The 20162-nt window shown below is 35.7% G+C and overlaps 1 protein-coding gene across 1 annotated transcript in view; it reads left to right on the top strand.

Annotated features, from left to right (window-relative positions):
• The window catches only part of AK9 (adenylate kinase 9), a 135873-nt gene that overhangs the window by 79556 nt on the left and 36155 nt on the right, over positions 1 to 20162 (top strand). Inside the window, exons 21-28 of the mRNA XM_047102688.1 lie at positions 716 to 805; positions 1508 to 1708; positions 2086 to 2207; positions 8198 to 8410; positions 9870 to 10130; positions 11276 to 11400; positions 14758 to 14977; positions 19284 to 19349. Of these exons, the coding sequence (XP_046958644.1) occupies positions 716 to 805; positions 1508 to 1708; positions 2086 to 2207; positions 8198 to 8410; positions 9870 to 10130; positions 11276 to 11400; positions 14758 to 14977; positions 19284 to 19349 (1298 nt within the window). The remainder of the gene's footprint in view (positions 1 to 715; positions 806 to 1507; positions 1709 to 2085; positions 2208 to 8197; positions 8411 to 9869; positions 10131 to 11275; positions 11401 to 14757; positions 14978 to 19283; positions 19350 to 20162) is intronic.

Raw genomic sequence — 20162 nt, forward strand, 5'->3', positions numbered from 1 at the left:
CCTTGAACCATCTCTGCTGCATCTGTATGTGATGCACGTCTTATAACATCCAGGAAAATAGTGTTCTATCTATATCTTCAATACATGCACATCTGGGACTTTGATATATCATTGTCTTTCATTGTCACTTTATGATTTTTTGGTGTATTTTCATGGGTGGATTAAGAAATTAAAAGAGGGGCACCTGGGTGGCTCAGTTGGTTAAGCGTCCGACTTCGGCTCAGGTCATGATTTCGCGGTCCGTGAGTTCAAGCCCCGCATCGGGCTCTATGCTGACAGCTCAGAGCCTGGAGCCTGTTTCAGACTCTGTGTCTCCCTCTCTCTGACCCTCCCCCATTCATGCTCTGTCTCTCTGTCTCAAAAATAAATAAATGTTAAAAAAAAAAGAAATTAAAAGAAATATCAGGAACTCCTAGTCTGATGCCATGTGAACAGAAGTCTGAATAATATTTAACAACAGTTATCACTCAGAATTATATGTGCCATGTGTAAATTATTTTGGTCAGTGTCCTTTTATATATTTTTAAATATTCTTCATTTTTCACTCTATATTATTAAATATTTTAAGCCATACTTTACCTAACAGGAACTGTATTTTCACTTAGACATAGTATACACAATTAAACTGTGTTTTGAAATTTTCTTTGTGCCAAAAATTTCATAAAGGAATAGTGTTTTAAAATTCAAACACTAACTATTAGCTTTATTTTTTAAGTATCTGAGCCTGGGGAGGATACTACAGTTGGAACAGACATTTCAAAAGGATCCAAAGAGGCCCTGGAAATTAAAGAATTGTCGGAAACAGGTTAGATTATAAAAGTACTTACTGTGTGAAAGTACTTTTCAAATTCTTTTACAAAGGGCGTAGTCCCTTATTTTAGGCATAGTACCAATTTCCTACTTATTTTTTTCTATGTTGTATACCAGTTGATATGTATTAATTTAGCTTATTACATTAAAAATATATGTAGCCAACTTATAGTACTGTTTTTCATCAAATTTTATTTTATACATTAACAGTTAAAGTTGCTATATGAAATTATTAATAATTATCCAAATAATTTTGATTTTATTAATAATAATTCATCTAAGCCATTATAAAAAACAAAGCATAGGGGCGCCTGGGTGGCGCAGTCGGTTAAGCGTCCGACTTCAGCCAGGTCACGATCTCGCGGTCCGTGAGTTCGAGCCCCGCGTCAGGCTCTGGGCTGATGGCTCAGAACCTGGAGCCTGTTTCCGATTCTGTGTCTCTCTCTCTGCCCCTCCCCCGTTCATGCTCTGTCTCTCTCTGCCCCAAAAATAAATAAACGTTGAAAAAAAAAATTTTTTTTAAAAACAAAGCATAATTAAAATATGATTTGTGAGTGTAATATTATTAATTAGAAAACTAAGTTTATTTCTTTCAAATGTTTTTAAAATACTATAAAGTATAAATTATTTTCGCAATATTTCTAAAGATATAATATTTGAAGATTCTTTTTTCTTTCCTTTAACCTTTACTCAAAAGTTGTACTCCCTGAGTTTCCAGAAGATGCTTATCCTGATGTTCCTGAAATGGAGCCAATTAAAGAGAAGGTTAAAAATTTCAACTTTGGCTGGAAACAGCTGGAACCAGCAATCCATGAGTCTTTCGTTCAAATTTTAAACTTGGAGATTGCTGACAAAACACCAGAGGAACTACTTCAAAAAGTAGTTGAGATTATGGAAAGTAAGAGCCACAATCATAACATTTATTGTCAAGAGCAGGTAATATTATTAAAAGCACCGTGAAAGTTTAAAGTCTTTCTTGATGGTTTAGGAAGTAAAACATTCAGCATATTCAAGGTTGATATTTAAAATATTTAGCAACCTCATCTTGCAGGCACCTGCCAATCATAACAGTTCCGGGGCACAAAGCACTGGCCAAATTGGCCGGTTGTCACTTAAAGAATTTGTGAAGACCTGTTTGCATACACATTTAAACTAAGATCAGTCATTATAATCAAATTTCCTAATCTTTGACTACTTTTTTATGCTAATATCCTTTTATTCTAAAAATATGTTCCCAAAAGTTACTTCTTTTTTTTTTTTTTTTTTTTTTTACAGAACCCTTCCAGTATGCAGGATGGGAGTTAACTATGGAAGATTATGATGAAGAAACAGAAGACTATCAGGCCGACGCTGAAGTTGAGGAGGAGCTAGAAGAGGAAGAGGAAGAAGAGGAAGAGGTATATGACTCCTTTATTACCTCTCATTCACATTGGTCACATCATTGAAAGTGCACATATCCAGAGTGGTAACTAGCACTTTTGGACCCCAAGAAAACAAGCAGGCATCCTCAATGTTATAAATAAGCATTTTCAACACACTTTGCCTCTACCCACCTTTGCTTGACCCCTGAAATGCCAGGGCTAGTTAGACAATATTTTACACCCATGAAAAAAGAAAAGGGAAATCTTTAAAAAATTTTTTCCATGAAAACATTTATAGGTATTAGAGACAGAAATATTTAACAGAAGTGGGTGTTTTATGTAAAAAACAGATAGCAATGGCCTCTTTGGGAGGCTGCTAGTATGATAATAAGTAGCAGTATTCTCAAGCGGAACAAGTCATTTTCAGGCATTAAACTATTCCCTTAGCAAGAGAATTTTGATAAACATTCTCATTTGATAGCCACACAATTCAGGTATCTATCAATAATAAAATAAGAAGTGATTCTTTTAATTTTAGGTTTTATCAATTCTTTCTTTTTTAATTTTTTTTTTAACATTTATTCATGTTTGAGAGACAGAGCATGAGCAGGGAAGGGGCAGAGAGAGAGGGAGACACAGAATCCAAAGCAGGTTCCAGACTCTCAGCTGTCAGCACAGAGTCGGATGCGGGGCTCGAACTCACGAACTGCGAGATCATGACCTGAGCCGAAGTTGGGCACTCAACCCACTGAGCCACCCAGGAGCCCCATAGGTTTTATCAATTCTTTTGAGGCTCCTAGACCCAGTTCCAACATGAGAGGAGGTCCTCCCCAACACAACACCTAGCAGTTCTCAGACACCAGCAGGGTCTGAGAATTCACTTCAATTCTGATACTGTCTACTTGGAGATTCCAGAGGTTAAGGGTTCAGTCCTAAAGGACTGCACCCCCCCTCCCAACCTAGATGCCAGTCACAGCCCCAGGTTATTTCCCGTGCTTCTGACTGACTGGCTACAGATTAGGGGTTCCAATAACCTCCTTAGGTTCAATTACTTTGCTAAAGCAGCATACAGAACTCAGGAAACCACTTACCTACATTTATCAGTTTACTAAAGGATGAGATAAAGAATACTAATCAACAGCCAGATGAAGCAATACATAGGACAAGGTCCTGAATGAACAAAGAACCTTCTTTCTGTCCTTGTGGAGCTTGGGGCCCTGCTTGGTAGGACACGGAAGCTCTTCTAAAAGAAAAGACCAGAAAGCTGTCCTCATGGATTTTTATGGAGGCTTCATCATATAGTCATGATTGGCTAAGTCTTTGGCCATTGGCTGATTCAACCTCCATCCCCTCTCCCCCACCCCACCTGGAAGGTGGGCGGTAGAACTGAAATTTCCACCCTTCTAATTGACATGCAATAACCTGGCTGAAACTAAAAATAATTATGTTAAGAGAAAGAAGCCCAACAAAAAAAGAATACACCCTGTATGATTCCATTTACATAAAAATTTAGAAAACTAATTATAGTGCTAGAAAACAGAGCAGTGGTTGCCTGGGAATGGGGCAGGTGGGAGGCAAATAGGAGCAGGAGGGAGAGATTTTACAAAGAAGTGTGAGCAAACTTTTGGTATTCATGAATATATCCATTATCCTGGTTGTGGTGATAGTTTCACAAATGAATACTTGTGTGAAAATTTATCAAATTTTATACTGTAAATATGTGCAGTGTTTTAATGTTAGTTATACCTCAGTCAAGCTGTTAAAAGTATTAATGGTGGTTATATCTCAATGATGAACTTACAAGCAATTTTTATTTTTTAAATATATTATCTGATTTTTTAACACTAGAAATATATAATTTTCACATTAGGAAAAATCAACAACAAAGATATTTCCCTTTTACCAAACAGAAAGTACAAAAAGAAACAATAGTTCTACTGCTACACCAGAGTTCAGGAATCACACCAAGATAGGCCCAAGTGTCTCTCTTTTCTTATCAATCTTGCCTATACTTCGGGTGCATTTAAATCTGTGTATTATGTCTTTCTGTATCTGTGGGAAATTAATTATTGCCTCTTTTCCATCTCTTCCTTTTTTTTCTTCCATAATACCTAATACTAATTAGGTCTCTTGGATCTGTCCTCCAAATATCTGTATCTTTTCCCTCAAATTCTCCAACTCTTTACTTTTTTGTTCATATATTTGTAGATATGTCTTCCATTCATTCTTCTCATTTAAGACATTCACTGGGGTCCTACTGCTGTTATAACTACCACAAAGTTAATGGCTTAAAATAACAAAATTATCATACAGTTCTCAAGGTTAGTTCTCTGAAATGAATCTTACAGGGCTAAAATCGGTATTAGCTATGTTCCTTCTGATAGAGGAGAAAACTTTTCCTGTCTTTTCCAGCTTCTGGATGCTACCTGCATTCTTTGGTTTATGGCTTCTTCTTCGATCCTCAAAGCACATTATTTCAGCCTCTGCTTTCCATCATGTTATCTCCTCTTCTGCTTTGACCTTCTTGCCTCTCTCTTATAAGGAACTTTGTAATTACATTGGGCCCACTTGGATAATCTTCCCATCTCAACATCCTTAATCACATATGAGGTTCTCACAGGTTCTGGGGACCTTTGGGGGCCATTTTTCTACCACAAGTGGTCACTCTCCTCTTAGGCTCATTTATGTATTTTGTTGGTGCCCATGAACTCTACTGTTTATTTGCATTTCTATTAATGTCCTCATCAATTTTCTCCTCAGAGATTGGGTTCTTTCCATCTGTGTTGCAAAGTTTTGTGGTCTATTTGATCTGACTGAACTTTCAGTTAACTAGGCTCCCTTAGATGGGTGGTGGTTTTCTTTCTTCTTTTTCTTTTTGTATTCAGTAGGGTTCAGAACTGTTGCTGGAGTGCTTTAGGTGACAACATTCTCAAAAATTATAAAAGGCAAAGTGACTTCTCTCCCCATAGGTCAGGAGTATAGAGGCAGATAGGGCATATGTTGACTGCTATGTGTGCCTATGACAAGCCCACGTTACCCAGATTCCTCATACTTGCTCAGATTCAGGTTTGGGGAGGACTCTTCCCACCCATACAACTCCTTCTTGGTCTTCTGTGGACCAGAGAAACCACAAGCACTTCCCTGGTCGTTGCTGATGCTAACATTCCCCAGGAAATCCAGAAATTCAGGAAAACAAAATTCCTCTTAGGACTTGACATCTTAATACTCTGTCTCTCTGATGTTTGTCTCCATACACTCATCCAGCCCATAGTGGCAAATAATGCCATACAGTTCCCTCCCCTAGAATGTTTATGGATACCAGTTGCCTGCCCCAGCAGTTAAGTTTAAGAGAAAGGAAGGGAATGTCTTCATATCACCATTTTCCCAGAATCCCTTGTTCCAAGACACTCCACACATTGCCTCTACACACATACCTCACATTCTGTTTCTAAAATTTATTTAGGGATAATTCTGGACCCACCCATTATTAGGAAAAACTGGAGTCAACGAATGTAAGCCATTTACAATTAACTAAAAAAAAAATTTTTTTTTAAATTACTCAAATGGATTGAGATATAAAAAACAAATGCTAACAAAAAAAGAGAAGCATTCTGGGTATCAGTAAAAGTAGAATTGAAGGAGAAATGCATTAAAATAACACAACAAGATACTTTACACTGTCAAAGATAAGCACAACTGGGCACTGAAGTGGTAAGGACAGGTTTTAATCAATACGGAAAAAAGTCCAGTGTGAACTGAACTCTGACTTGGACAGAGGTAGGTAGAGATTTTAAAAGGAGAATTAGGGAGCAGGAAGGGGAACAGCAGGAGCCCTGTAGATTCAGGGAAGTAAAAACTCGCCAGTGTCCATTGATGGATGAATGGGTAAAGAAGTGGTACATACACACACACACACACACACACACACACACACACACACACAGGAATATTATTCAGCCATAAAAAAGAATGAAATCTTGCCATTTGCAACAACATGGGGGGATCTAGAGGATATAATGCTAAGTGGAAGAAGTCAGAGAAAGACAAATATTACATGATTTCACTCATATGTGGAACTTAAGAAACAAAGCAAACAAAGGAAAAAAGACACAAAAAACATACTCTTAAATACAGAGAACTAACTAGTAGTTGTCAGAGGGAAGGTGGGTGGGGAGATGGGTGAAATAACTTAAGGAGATTAAGAGTACACTCAACTTGATGAGCACTGAGAAACATACAGAGTTGTTGAATCACTATATTATATACCTCAAACTAACATAACACTGTATTTAAATTATACTGGAATTTAAATAAATAAATACATGCATACATACATACATAAATAAAATTCTTAAAAATGCTTTAAGTAAAAACAATAAAAGTAAAATAAAATTCTCATGAAACAAAATTATATTGACATACACATAGGTCAGAACTTATACTTTCAGTATCATTTGAGAGCATATATTTTTACTGCAAATTCAACAATGCCTTTAAATAAAATTGCATCTTATAATTGAATACGTTATAAAAATCATATAAATGAGAACAAACATTGAAGAATTCAACACAATTTTAAATGTCACGTGACCTTATCTCAGATTTATCAAAATCCTTAATTTTGAGAGATTATACATTTCAGCTTCAAAATAAAAAATGTATATATTCTTTTTTCTAGCCCTTAGCCCTTCAAAAAAAAAAAAAAAGATTACATATAAATGCTTTGCAGTATGGAAGAAGTAGAAATTAGAGTTACCAGGAAAAAAACCCACATGATACCCAGTTATATTTGAATTGCAAATAAAAGAATCATTTTTATGTATGGTACATACTTATACTAAAAGATTATTTGTTATCTGCAATTCAAATAAAACTGGGAACCACATTCTTATTTTTTAAGTCTGGCAACCCTAATTTAAGTGGATTTATTAGCAGGAAAAAGTTAAACATTCAACTCAAGAATCTGGAAGAAAAAGCACAAAAAAAGAAAGTAGAAAGGAGAATAAAGTCAAAAATTAACAAAATAGAAAAAGAAGAGAAAAACATTAGACCTAATTTCAAAAAAATGAAAAGTTGCAGACATTGGATGGCTCAGTCAATTAAGCATTCGACTTTTGATTGCACCTGGGGGTCATGATCTTGCCGTCATGAGATTGAGCCCCTCCATGCCTGCATGGAGCCTGCTTGGGATTCTCCGTCCCTCTCCCTCTGTCCCTCCCCTGCTTGTGCATGCTCTCTCTCTCTCTCTCTCTCTCAAAGAAAAAAAAAAGAAAAAAGAAAACTTGGTTCACTGGGAAAAGTAATAAGATAGACAAACTTCTGAGAAGTCTAGGTAAAAAGAAGAAGCAAATAACATTTGAAACAAAAATAGGTATATAATCAAGATTTTAAAACAAGATTGTTTTAAATTACAGGAACTTTATACTAATAAATTTTAACATCAAGATTAAAAAGATTTTCAAAATATGAATTACTAAAATTTGCTTACGAAGAATGATGAAAGCTGAAGAAACAAAAATAATAGAGGAGAGTTACAAATTATTTCTAATATACCTTTGTTGATCAGATAATTCCTATGTTGTTTAAAATCTTCCACATCACAGAAAAACAGCAATATCTCCCAGCTCATTTGAAGTTTACATACCTCTCATACAAAAATTGAACAAGAATGGTGCAAGAAACGTATAGATTAGTCTCATGTTTGATCCTTTACAGAAAGTTGTTCATTATATCTTGTTTTGGAGAATAAAAGAGGTCTGTTGTAGAATAGTCATGTAAAGTATTATTCCACTGGTATTTTTTAAATACTGTATTTGTGTCTAAATATATGTCTCGTTTTATATGTATATCAGTAAGATGTACTTTGAAAAAGGGGTCTGGAAGGATACACATAAAATTGTGGATTGTTTTAAAGGCATCTTATTATGGGTTAAGTATTATTCAAGATGCATTATTTTTTTAATTACATTTCAGTCTTGCATCAAAATATTTATAATACTGTTCTCCAAACTGAATAATATTTGTAGAATGAAGAAAGAATTAAAGAGAAGAGAAGGCACTTGGGAGATAGCAAGCACTTTTGTCCAGTGGTTCTCAAAGAAAACTTCATCCTACAGCCAGGCAGCATAGAAGAAGCAGCTAAATATCGAGAAAAGATCTACTACTTTTCAAGTCCTGAGGCTAGAGAAAAGTTTCTGGAGCATCCTGAGAAGTACGTGGCTCATAATGAGCCATTAAAGGTGAAAACAATACTCCTATCCCAATAATCACTCCTGAGTACTTGTTCAAGGACTTCCTGCCAACCTTCATCATTTTACTTAATAGTGAAGTCCCCGATCTGATATTAACAATATGGTGAAACTATCTAAGTTCCAAGAAGAACTTTTTGGAATATGCATAAAATAGTTATCTATTTTGATTTTTATAGTAATGCCTTGTGTCAAACCAACACGGACTGTCTTTTTAGTGGAAGTAAAAAGACACAGCTGAATTTATTGCTTATATGTTAAGGGCTAGCTGTGCTGGTTAGTCCGTGTAGAGACTTCAGAGCAGTCTGCTGATCTTAAGACAGGGGATGAGTGGGATTCAAGGATTGGTGGACTTTCAGTGGGTTGACATTTGTAGAAGTGTGGTTACTCAAGTTCACACTCAGAGGCATGATCATAGGGGCACGTCTGTGCCTGACTTGGTTGACTCTCAGGAGCAAGGGCTGAACTGGTTCATTGGATTGAAAAAGAGTCCTGTTATATGGCTCTGAAGCAATCCATGTTTTCCTAAATTTGTGGTAACACTTTTTATTCTTATTTGTTTATCACCAATAATAAAAGAGCACACTGTGGTAATATTTTATCCATTTAAAAAATAAAGCACACACATAATCGCACCAGGTTTAGACCCGAGCTTTCATTTTTAATTTTACTTTCTCACCCTATTCTACATGGATGTATTTTCTTTCTAGTGTATATACTATTTTATTATCTGTTTTTTTACTTAACATTATATCAATGAAAGTTTACATATTTCTACATAAATCTCATAATGCTTAATTATTTAACATACCATTTTAACATCTAATTGTTAGACATTTTTCACAGTATTTTTCATAGTGTGATTTGTCATTGTGGATATGAATTGTGGATAGTAATTCCACATTTTGGATATCCACATTGTGGATAGTAATTAGGAAATCTTTGGGCCTGTCATTCTTTTTTTCTCTTAAATTATTTTATTAGTATAATTCCCTAGCATGGGATTACAAGATCAAAATATACAAATCACAATAGATTGTCACTTATACTTTTGAGAACACCAATGCCTTCTTTCTTCTTCTTTTTTTTAGTTAATTAAGCTCCACCCCCACAGTGGGGCTTGAACTCAAAGCCCCAAGATCTAGGGTCACATGCTCTACCAACTCAGCCAGCTGGGTGCCCCTGACACGAGTACTTTCTTAAATAGAACATATGTAACATATAGATCATGATTTAAACTCTTCCGAAGTCCATTTCCATGAACTTCAATTTTTATGTGGTACCCAGGCAGACCATTGAAATATGTGGATGGTTGTGGCTTCTGATGCTGCTGGTGTTGTGAAGTGATAATTCAGTCTTAGAGAGGGCAATCAATAGGCCTAATGTTTTCTAAATTACTCAAAATTCCTTTTCTTCACTCTCCTCCTACTCTACCTCTCTCCTGTGGCAGGCTCCTCCAATAAGAATATGCCTTCTGGGCCCACATGGCTCTGGTAAAACTGTCTGTGGAAGATACTTAGCAGAAAAATTGGGCATTTTTCACATTCAGTTTGAAGAATTTCTTCAAGAAAAACTAATGCTCAAAACTGAAAAGAAAATAGGAACTGAATTTGAAGAAGATTCTGAGGAAGAACAGTTTGCAAAACAAGAACTTGAAGAACTTGCCATTCAGGCCAATGTCAAGATTGAAGAAGAAAATACAAAGAAACCGGTAGTAATATTAATATTGTATTTGCGGATAATTATGCTTACTGGTATTACTTTTGGAAGTAGAATATAAGCAGTGTAAAACTCTATAAAGTGAGTTAGGTCATCCTCCCCATATGTTATTTACAAATTTTACTGCTCATCTAGGATACAAAATAGTAAGTTTTACATGACTCCAGTAAAAATCTGAACAGCTTTCCCTGACAGGACTGTTTATAGCATTTATTTGGGACTATGTTATTTGATGTCTGACCTAGACTATAAGGTTTTCCAATATCATGTTCTCTGTTTTCTAACAAATACAAAAATCTGCCCCAGTACCAGCAGAGATCTCAAAATATTAATTTCTAATGATGCATCATAAGAAATTTTATGTCTTTTAGATGGTTTCTTCCTGGGGTTGTAAAGAGAAAGTTCTTCATTCGAACTCACTTATTTTTAGAGAGAGAGAGCGTGCAAATGGGAGAAAAGAGGAGAGGGGCAGAGAGAGAGAAAGAAAGAGAGAGGGAGGGGCGGAGGGAGGGGGAGAGAGAGAGAGTCTTAAGCAGACTCCACGCTCAGCATGGAGCCTGACATGGGGCTCAATCTCATGACTGTGAGATCATGACCTAAGCCAAAATCAAGAGTTGATGCTTAGCGGACTGAGCCACCCAGGCGCCCCATATCTAACTCACTTTTTAATCATTTCTGATATAGCTAGACCCTTTTATTCTCAAATGATCCCCTGTAAATGGACCCATATAGATTGTATTCCAGATGACTGCCTGGCTCACCCATCCTTTAATCAGGATCTAGGTTGAATAATTATAAGATAAATGACAAAAATTTGTTAAGCCTTGTGGGTGTGTGATATAGATTGAACAAGGTTTTAGCAAAAAGTAATGAGACAGATATCCGGAGGCCATGTGTGAAAGTCAGTCATGCTAATCACTAGTAACTCCTCTTAGCTATAACATATAATTTAATATTTAAAACCATATTAAATATTGATTTAAAGAAAAGGGCTCAAGTTTTAAAATGTTAACAAGTAGCGGTATTAAAAATGACCTAAAGAAAAAAGGTCTCATCCTAACCAACTATGTAATTTATAGATTATTTATTAATACAGAGTTTTAAATTTTTTGTTTTGTTTTCTGATTTTTGTTTTAGTCTCCAGAAGTACAATTTACAGAAGAAGAAGAAGCAATCAGATTAAATCTAATGGAAAATGAGCCACTGCCTCCCGAAATTCTTGAAACAATTCTTTCTGAGTGGTGGCTTAAGGAACCAATGCGGTATCTTATTTTACATAGAATTATACAATTATTGACTTTCGTTTTCTTTATTCTTAAAAGTTAAAAATGTAATCCAGCATAAATTTAAGAATTTTTTTTTTACTTTCTTGTAAATGAGTGATTGTACACATTAAAAACATTTGGGAAATTAGTTTAAAAATACTGATGCCAGGGGCCCTACCCCAAAACAACTGAATCAAAATTTTTAGAAGTGTGAGGGTAAGGGGCACCTGGGTGGCTCAGTCAGTTAAGTGTCCAGCTTTGCTCAGGTCATGATTTCACGGTTTGTTGAGTCTGAGCCCCAAGCAGGGCTATGCACTGGTAACATAAAGCCTGCTGGGGATTTTGTCTCCCTCTCTCTGCCCCTCCTCTGCACAAGCTTGTGCGCTCTCTCTCTCTCTCTCTCTCTCTCAAAAATAAATAAATAAACATTGGAAAGAAGAAAGGAAAGAGAAAGAAAAAGAAAGGCAAGAAAGAAAGAAGGAAGGAAGGAAGGAAGGAAGGAAGGAAGGAAGGAAGGAAGGAAGAGAAGAGAAGAAAAAAGAAAAAAGTGTGAAGTTGAGACCCAGGCATCAGTAGTTTTGAAAGCTCCCCAGCTGATTCTAATGTGTAGGCGTGGCTGACTACCCATATTCTAAACTCACTCACAGTAATGATGGGCTGGACTCTTTTCCTTATAGCCTTTCACCAATTACACTTAAGACCACTTAATAGCTGTCCATAGTATTATCCCTTTCTTAAAAGCCAGGAACAAGCCTGACCTCAAATAGGACAAGTTTAGGAATCTCCAGGGCATCACAGTTTAAAACTTCACCTCAATTTCCTAACCAGAATATCTTGCTTTGGTATCCACCAGAAGAAAGAGAAGTAGCAAACACTTACATGGAACTTCCTTTGTGCCAGGTACAGTTCTACTATATTTTATTCACATTAACTTGCTTAACCCTCACTACTATCCTATAGAATAGAAACTTTTATTATCTCACTTTGAAAATAAGGAAACTGTATCACAGACAATTCAAACAACTGGCTACTCCCAATGCACCTCTGGGCAATCTTTTTCACCTAATCTGTGGCATAAATAAGTGAGTGAGATTATTAATCATCAACTTTAATTTTAATTTCCTATTGCCTAAATTAGATCATTTGTTGTGATTAATTTAGGCAGGTTGACTGCAACAATGTAGTCATGGGTTGTTCTTTGTTAATTTAGCTCCTAACCTCACAACATACATTAAAAAAATATTTAAAAGAGCATATGGATTAAAGAATTAAAAGTAAAAGGTGAAATTGTAAAAAGCCTAAATAAAATAGCTAAATATTATGCAACCATTAAAATGTATTATAATGAAGAATTTGTAATAGCATAAGAAATGTTACTATATAAAGGATGCAAAGTTATTTACAATAGCAAGGTGGACACATGAGGAACAAACCGCAGAGAAATAAAACAAAATGTCAGTAATCTCTGGGATATGAGATTATGGATAATTTTGCCCTTTTCATGCTTTTCTATATTTATTTATTTTTATTTATTTAAATTCAGATCAGATAACATACAGTGTAGTCTTGGCTTCAGGCGTAGAACCCAGTGATTCAGCTTTACATGTAACACCCAGTGCTCATCCTGAAAAGTGACTTCCTTAATGCCCATCACCCATTTGGCCCATCCCCCACTCACCTCCCCTCCAGCAACCCTCAGTTTATTCTCTGTATTTTAGAGTCTCTTGTGGTTTGCCTCCCTCTCTGTTTTTATCTTATTTTTCCTTCCTTTCCCCTATGTTCCTCTGTTGAGAGTCTCAAATTCAACATATGAGTGAAATCCTATGATATCTGTTTTTCTCTGACTGATAGTGAAGTGAGATGTTTTTCTTCTATAATCAGGAAAAAATCAACATATTTTTTAAAGGCTATTGCATGAGTCCTAGAGAGAGATAATAACGGCCTGATCTTAGGTGTCGTAGCAGAAATGGAAATGTGGGTAGAGAGAGGACATATCAAGGCTTTATGTGTGGGATGCAATAGGAATTGGAGGAGCCATCCAAATGTCTCTGATGGTTGGCACCCGAATACCAGTGAGTCAGAAGCAAGAGCAGTGTGGAAGGGTAACAACGGGTACGATTTCTGACAGTATGATACACGAATGCTTCCTAAAGGGCACCGCGATGAAGAGATTAAGCAGCTTTTGGAAAATCCTGAATTGAAACTCAGAAAATAAGCTGGGTATAGAGGTAGAGATTTCGAAGTCACTGACAAAAAAGTGTGACAGCTAGAATGGTAGGGATGAAAATGTTCCTCACAGAAAAGACTATGCTGAAGGCATCTCTAAAGAAAAAGGCATACATCTTACAGCCAAAGTATAAAAAATTGCCCACTTAAGAGTATGGGACACATTTTAAGATATCAGGTAAGAACTCAAACTGTCAAATGTTCTTAAAAGTCCTGTTCATATTAGGAAGAAAACATATTTAAATATAAGTACCTAAAACAAACCCAATTTTATTTTTTTTTAAGTTTATTTATTTATTTTGAGAGAGACAGAGACAGCATGAGTGGCAGAGGGATAGAGAGAGAGAGAGAGAGAGAGAGAGAGAGAGAGAGAGAGAATCCCAAGCAGGCTCCACACTGTCAGCGCAGAACCTGATGTGCGGCTCGAACTCACGAAACCGTGAGATCATGACCCAAGCCGAAATCAAGAGTCTAACGCTTAACCAACTGAGCCACCAAGTCTCCCCAAACAAACCCAATTTTAGATAAACAGGATAAACTCTCATTCAGAAGGGGACCAATACTCTCTCATATAAAGCCAAGTTCTTGAAGCCTGATTGTTTTATAAATATTTCATAATGAAAATGTAGTCACATTTCAGTTAGTTTTCTGATCCTTACAGTTTCATCATACTTGGGCAAGTTTTATAATTCTATTTGAATGTAATCATCTTACACATATGAGCCAGTATATATACATTAATAATTGTCATTGATTACAAGGGGACCCAGGGAAGAGAATACAAACTGTCTCGTGAGAGGAAGTATTACTAGAAGAAAAACTATAAAAAGGTGGATTCCCACGAAAGGTGGGCTGGCCAAACCCACCTTCACATAAAGGGTGACACAGTTATTAGGGTGGGCATTCCTCCCAAGCAGAGAACTTATTTTCTATTCATTTTTCATCAAATATTAAGACTATTTACAATTTAAGAGAACTTATCTATACTATAAATATAAGTATAAAATATTACCATTTTAATCCAATTCAATACATTTAGAACACACACCATGTTTACACAAGTAGAAATATCAAAAGACATAAAAGATACTACACTAAACTTTTAAAAATTATGAAATTTCCATCTAGTTCCACAGGTTTTATATTAGATGGTTTCCCACGATATCCCGATGAGGCCCTGTTTCTGGGGGAACGTGGGTTTTTCCCAGATGCTGCTGTTTTCATACAAGTTGATGATCAAGATGTTTCTGATCGCCTCCTTCCTTCCCAAATTGAAAAGTGGAAACTGAAACAAAAGAAGAAATTAGAAAGGAAAAAACTCATCAAAGAAATGAAGGCAAAAATCAAGGTACATATCCAATAAAAAAAAAATGGGAGTAAATTTGTTCAGAATCTATTCAGTTTTAAAGTGGTCTTTATAAAAATGTAGTTTTCTGATTTTAATGCCACAGTCAATATGAAAACACTTTTTATCAAATATTAAGACTATTTATAGGGACACCTGGGTGGCTCAGTAAGTTAAACGTCCAACTCTTGATTTTGGCTCAGGCCATGACCTCACAGTTTTGAGCCCCATGTAGGGCTCCCTACTGAGGACAGAGCCTGCTTGGATCCTCTCTCTCCCTCCCTCTCTCTGTGCCCCTCCCTAACTCACTCATGCTCTCTCTTGCTCTCTCTCAAAAAAAATAAATAAACTTAAAAAAAAAAGACTATTTGCAATTAAAGAGTTACAAAATTATTTGAGGCCTATGTGATTTTTCAATGTGTTAATGCTTTTCTCTCCAAGGCAAATAAAATTCAAGATAGTGGTAGCACCAAAGTATCCCTACACCAGACACAGGAGCAAAGTGGGAGAGGCATCATAATTAAACTTTTCAGTGGCTTTTTCATTAGTTCCTGGAATGATGACCTATCCGTCAAGGCCATATTGGCCATTAGTGAAACAAATCTATATATTGGTTTAGAACATCTTTTCTGAAACTATAATCTGAGGAGTATTACATAAAATCTTCAAAAGTGTCATAGGGAATCCAGCAATTCTACTTTTAGGAATCTATCCAACAGAAATACAAATAGATCCACATAAAAATTGATATATGAATGTTCATAACAGCATTATTTGTAACAGCCAAAAAGCAAAAACCACTCAATATCCATCAACTGATGAATGGATAAACAAAATGTGTTAGACACCCAGATAGAGTGCCCTGGGTTCCCACCCAAGATGGCAACATAAGAGCCTCCTGAATTCACCTCCTCCCACAGACACACTAAATCCACAACTACACATGAAGCAGTTCCCTCTGAAAGAAATTCGGAAACTAGCTGAATGACTCCTGTACATTGAGCAAATGAGAAAACACCCATATCGCCCACATCAAAACAGTTGCTGCCTGAGAGTCCAGCTTCCAATCAGCCTATGCTGTTGGCTTTCCTCCCCTTTGGGACACTGACAGGTTGTGGCCTCCCTTAACTACTGGGAGCTACTGAGAGCAAAGAAAGTAGGTCTGACAATCACACAGGTTTGAGAGACAGCCAAGAACTCAGTCCATGCTGACTGATAAGGTTCACCTCCTACCCAAGCCCACTCTGTGAAGACTAGGAAATGTGGCCCTTTGTCTAATGTGCAGAAACCAACCCAGAGCCAAAGAAAATGAAGAAGCAGAGAAATGTATTTTAAATAAACACTCCAGAAATAGACCTTATTGAAACGAAGATAAGTGATCTACCTGATAAAGAGTTCAAAATAATGTTCATAAAGATACTCACCGAGGCAGGAGAACAATGCATGAACAGAGTGAGAATTTCAACAAAGAGATAGAAAATACAGGAAAGTTCCAAACAAATCACAGAACTGAAGAATATGATAACTGAACTGAAAAATTCAATAGAGGAGTTCAATAACAGACTAGACACATAGATCAATGGAACAGAACAGAGAGCCCAGAAATAACCCCATGCATATATTCTCAACTAATTTATAAGAAGAGAGCCAAAGATACACGGCAGAGAAAGAATAGTCTCTTCAGCAAATACTGAGAAAACTGGACAGCCACCTGCAAAAGAATGAAACTACCCTATATATATTATACAAAAAATCAACTCAAAATAGATTAAAGACTTGGACATGAGACCTGAAACCATAAAACTTCTAAAAGAAAACATAGGGGGTAAGCTCCTTGACGTTGGTCTTAATTAGTTTTTTGGATTTGACACCAAAAGCAAAAGTCAACAAATGGGAACTATATCAAACTAAAAGCCTTCTGCACAACAAAGGAAACCATCAATGAAATGAAAAGTTAATTTACTGAGTGAGAGAAAATATTTACGAATCACATCTGATCTACATCTGACAAGGAATTGAAATCCACAATATCTGGAGGACTTGTATAGCTCAATGCAAAAAAAAAACCCATCTGATTAAAAAAATAGATTGAAAATATGAAAAAAAATCAGATGAACTGAATAGACATTTTTACAAAAAAAAAGACATACAGATGGTCAATGGGTACATGAAAAAGTGTTCAAGATCACTAATCATCGGGGAAATGCAAATCAAAATCACAATGAGATATCACCTTATACTTGTTAGAATGGCTGTCATCAAAAGACAAGAGATAGCAAATGTTGGCTAAGTTATAGAGAAAAGGAAACCCTTTGCACTGTTGGTGGGAATGTAAACTGGTACAACCCCTGTGGAAAATAGCCTGGAAGTTTCTCAAAAATTTTAAAATAGAACTACCATATAATCCAGCAATCCTACTTCTGGGATAAGTATCATAGGAAATGAAAACAGGATATTCACACCTCCATGTTCATTGCAGCACTATTCACAGTAGCCAAAACATGAGAGCAACCTAGGAGTCTGTCAATGAATGAATGGATAAAAAAGACATTGTGTTTATATGTACGAGATATTATTCAGTCATGATAAAGAAGGAAATCCTGCCATTTGCAACAACATGGAAGGACTTTGAGGGCATTATGCTAAGTGAAATAAGCCAGACAGGGAAAGACAAATACTGCATGGTATCACTTATATGCGGAATCTAAAGAAATTCACACTTACAGAAATAGAAGAAAAGTGGTTGCCAGGAGCTGAGGGGTGGGAGAAATAGAAGTTGGTAACAGGTACAAACTTTCAGCTATAAAATGAATAAGATCTGAGGATTTAATGTATAATATGTGACTATAGCTGGTAATACTGAATTGTATAATCAAAATTTGCTAATAGAGTAGAACTTAAATGTTAAAAAAAGATAAATATGTGAGACGATGGAAGTGTTCATTAGTTAAATGGGAGGAGTCCTTTCACTATGTATACATATATCAAATCGTCACAATTTACACCTTAAATATCTTAAAATTTGATGAGGCAGGATGAATGAATGAATAAGTCAATGAAGTGAATGAATAAGTGGTATATCTATGTAATGTTGATACTATTCACTATTAAAAAAGAATGAACTATTGACATACCTTACAACACGGATAAAAATCATTATGCTTAGCGAAAGAAGAGCCAGGCTAAAAAAAAAAAAAATAGTACATACTATATAATTCATTCCATTCCATTTATAAGACATGTCTTGAAAGAGTGAATCTATAAATCTGGGCTGGGGTGAAAAGAATGGGGCTTTCAAATCTGGAACTAGGAAGACTAAGATGCAACATGAGAGCAGTGTTAAATAATTTGAAGGGCTTTCATGCTAAAGAGAGCTTAGTTGTTCCATAGGGCCACAGGGAAGGAACTACTATTGGTAGGAGGAAGGTACAGGGAGATGTATTTCATTATTAGTAAGAGTTTCAAAAAAAAAAATACAAACAAAACCCAAAATTGAAGGTAATGAACCACTTGTCAATAGATAAGCTAATCAACTAATTCCAATTCTGAGATAATATGACTTAAATTATTCAATACATTATTAGGCTATTATATTTTATTATAATGATAAAAGATTATCAAACTTGTTTTTAAGTTTACTTAAAGAGGGGGGAAAGAGAGAGAGAGAGAGAGAATCCCAAGCAGGCTTCAAGCTGTTGCACAGAGCCCAATACAGGGCTCGAACCCACAAACTGTGAGATCATGACTTGAGCCAAAATCAAGAGTCAAATGCTTTACTGACTGAGCCACCCAGGTGCCCCTAGATTATCAAACATCTTTAACAAATTACTTCCAACTATTTCCTTATTTCTCCATATACATAATCTACCTAATTACCAAAGCAAACTAACAGATGATAAATTCAAAAAGGTGTTCTAAAATTTGTAGGAAGAGTGGCAGCCCCAAATGTTGTTTATCCCTCTGGAGGGAAATCGCTGATCAAAAGTTCCAGAGCTACAAGGATATAGTAGCATAATTACCACCATCACATGCTTTTCTGGAAATTCACCATCCTTCCATCCAAATGCTATTCCCACCTTGGGAAACATATATACATACATATGCATACATATACACATGTATGTATGCATATGTATGTATGTATGTATGTATGTTTATATATGTATATGTATACATGTATATATGTGTATATATGTATGTATATGTGTGTATATATGTATGTACATATGTGTATATAATATACATATATATTAATACACAAAAAATAATTTTATCCATTAAAATGTTTTAATGTCTCCTTCTTTAACAGGATGATATGATTTCTAAAAGAAGGGCTGAACTTATAGCAGAGAGAGAGAAAAAACAGAAAGGGGAGGTAAGTAAATAAAATTGCTGCCTTTTAAAAAAAGAATATCCCTAATATAATGTTTATATATATTATATATGTTTTTATATATCAACAATATAAAATAAAAAGATGCACAGAAAAAGTCTTGAGGGGTACATGGGTGACTCAGTTGAGCATCTGACTTTTGATTTCGACTCAGGTCATGATCCCAGGGGCGTGGGATAGAGCCCCCCTTTGGCCTCCATGCTGAGTGTGGAGCCTGCTTAAGATTCTCTCTCTCTCCCTCTGACCCTCTCTCCTGCTCACTTTCTCTCTCTCTCTAAAAAAAATAAATGAAAATAAATTAAAAATAGAAAAAGTCTTGAAAGAAGTATACAGAGTTTACATATGAGAAGTAAGATTATATATCACTGTTTTTCTTTATACTTTTTGTTTTTCCATAATTGTTTACAATGACCCTTTATTATTTTTATAATCAGAAAACTGAACATTTTTAAAGGAAAGAAAACCACTAAAGAAGTTTAAATAATCTAATTCAAGATATAATACCATATTAAACTATGCTTCTTTTGGATTTTCATTTTTGCATTCCAGCCTTCCAGTCCACGCACAGGGAGATAGGCTGGGAGCCTAGGACTGAGGTCTAGACAGAGAGACTGTAAAGCTGTGTTGGAACTAAAATATAGATTATGCCGAGATAAAGAATGGAATGAGGCAGCGCCTGTGAACCCTCAGACTCATATATTGTACAGGCTGCTCAGTACAGCTCCTTTTCTCCACCTGCTGATTTTTTGAAAAGATAAACCTTGAAGATTGTAGATTTTGTTTTGTTTGGAGAGG

The sequence above is a fragment of the Lynx rufus genome, unplaced genomic scaffold (assembly GCF_022079265.1).
Source record: "Lynx rufus isolate CCGP_SWC_20201006 ecotype Redwood Valley unplaced genomic scaffold, mLynRuf1.p SCAF_6, whole genome shotgun sequence".
Lineage (NCBI taxonomy): Eukaryota > Metazoa > Chordata > Mammalia > Carnivora > Felidae > Lynx > Lynx rufus.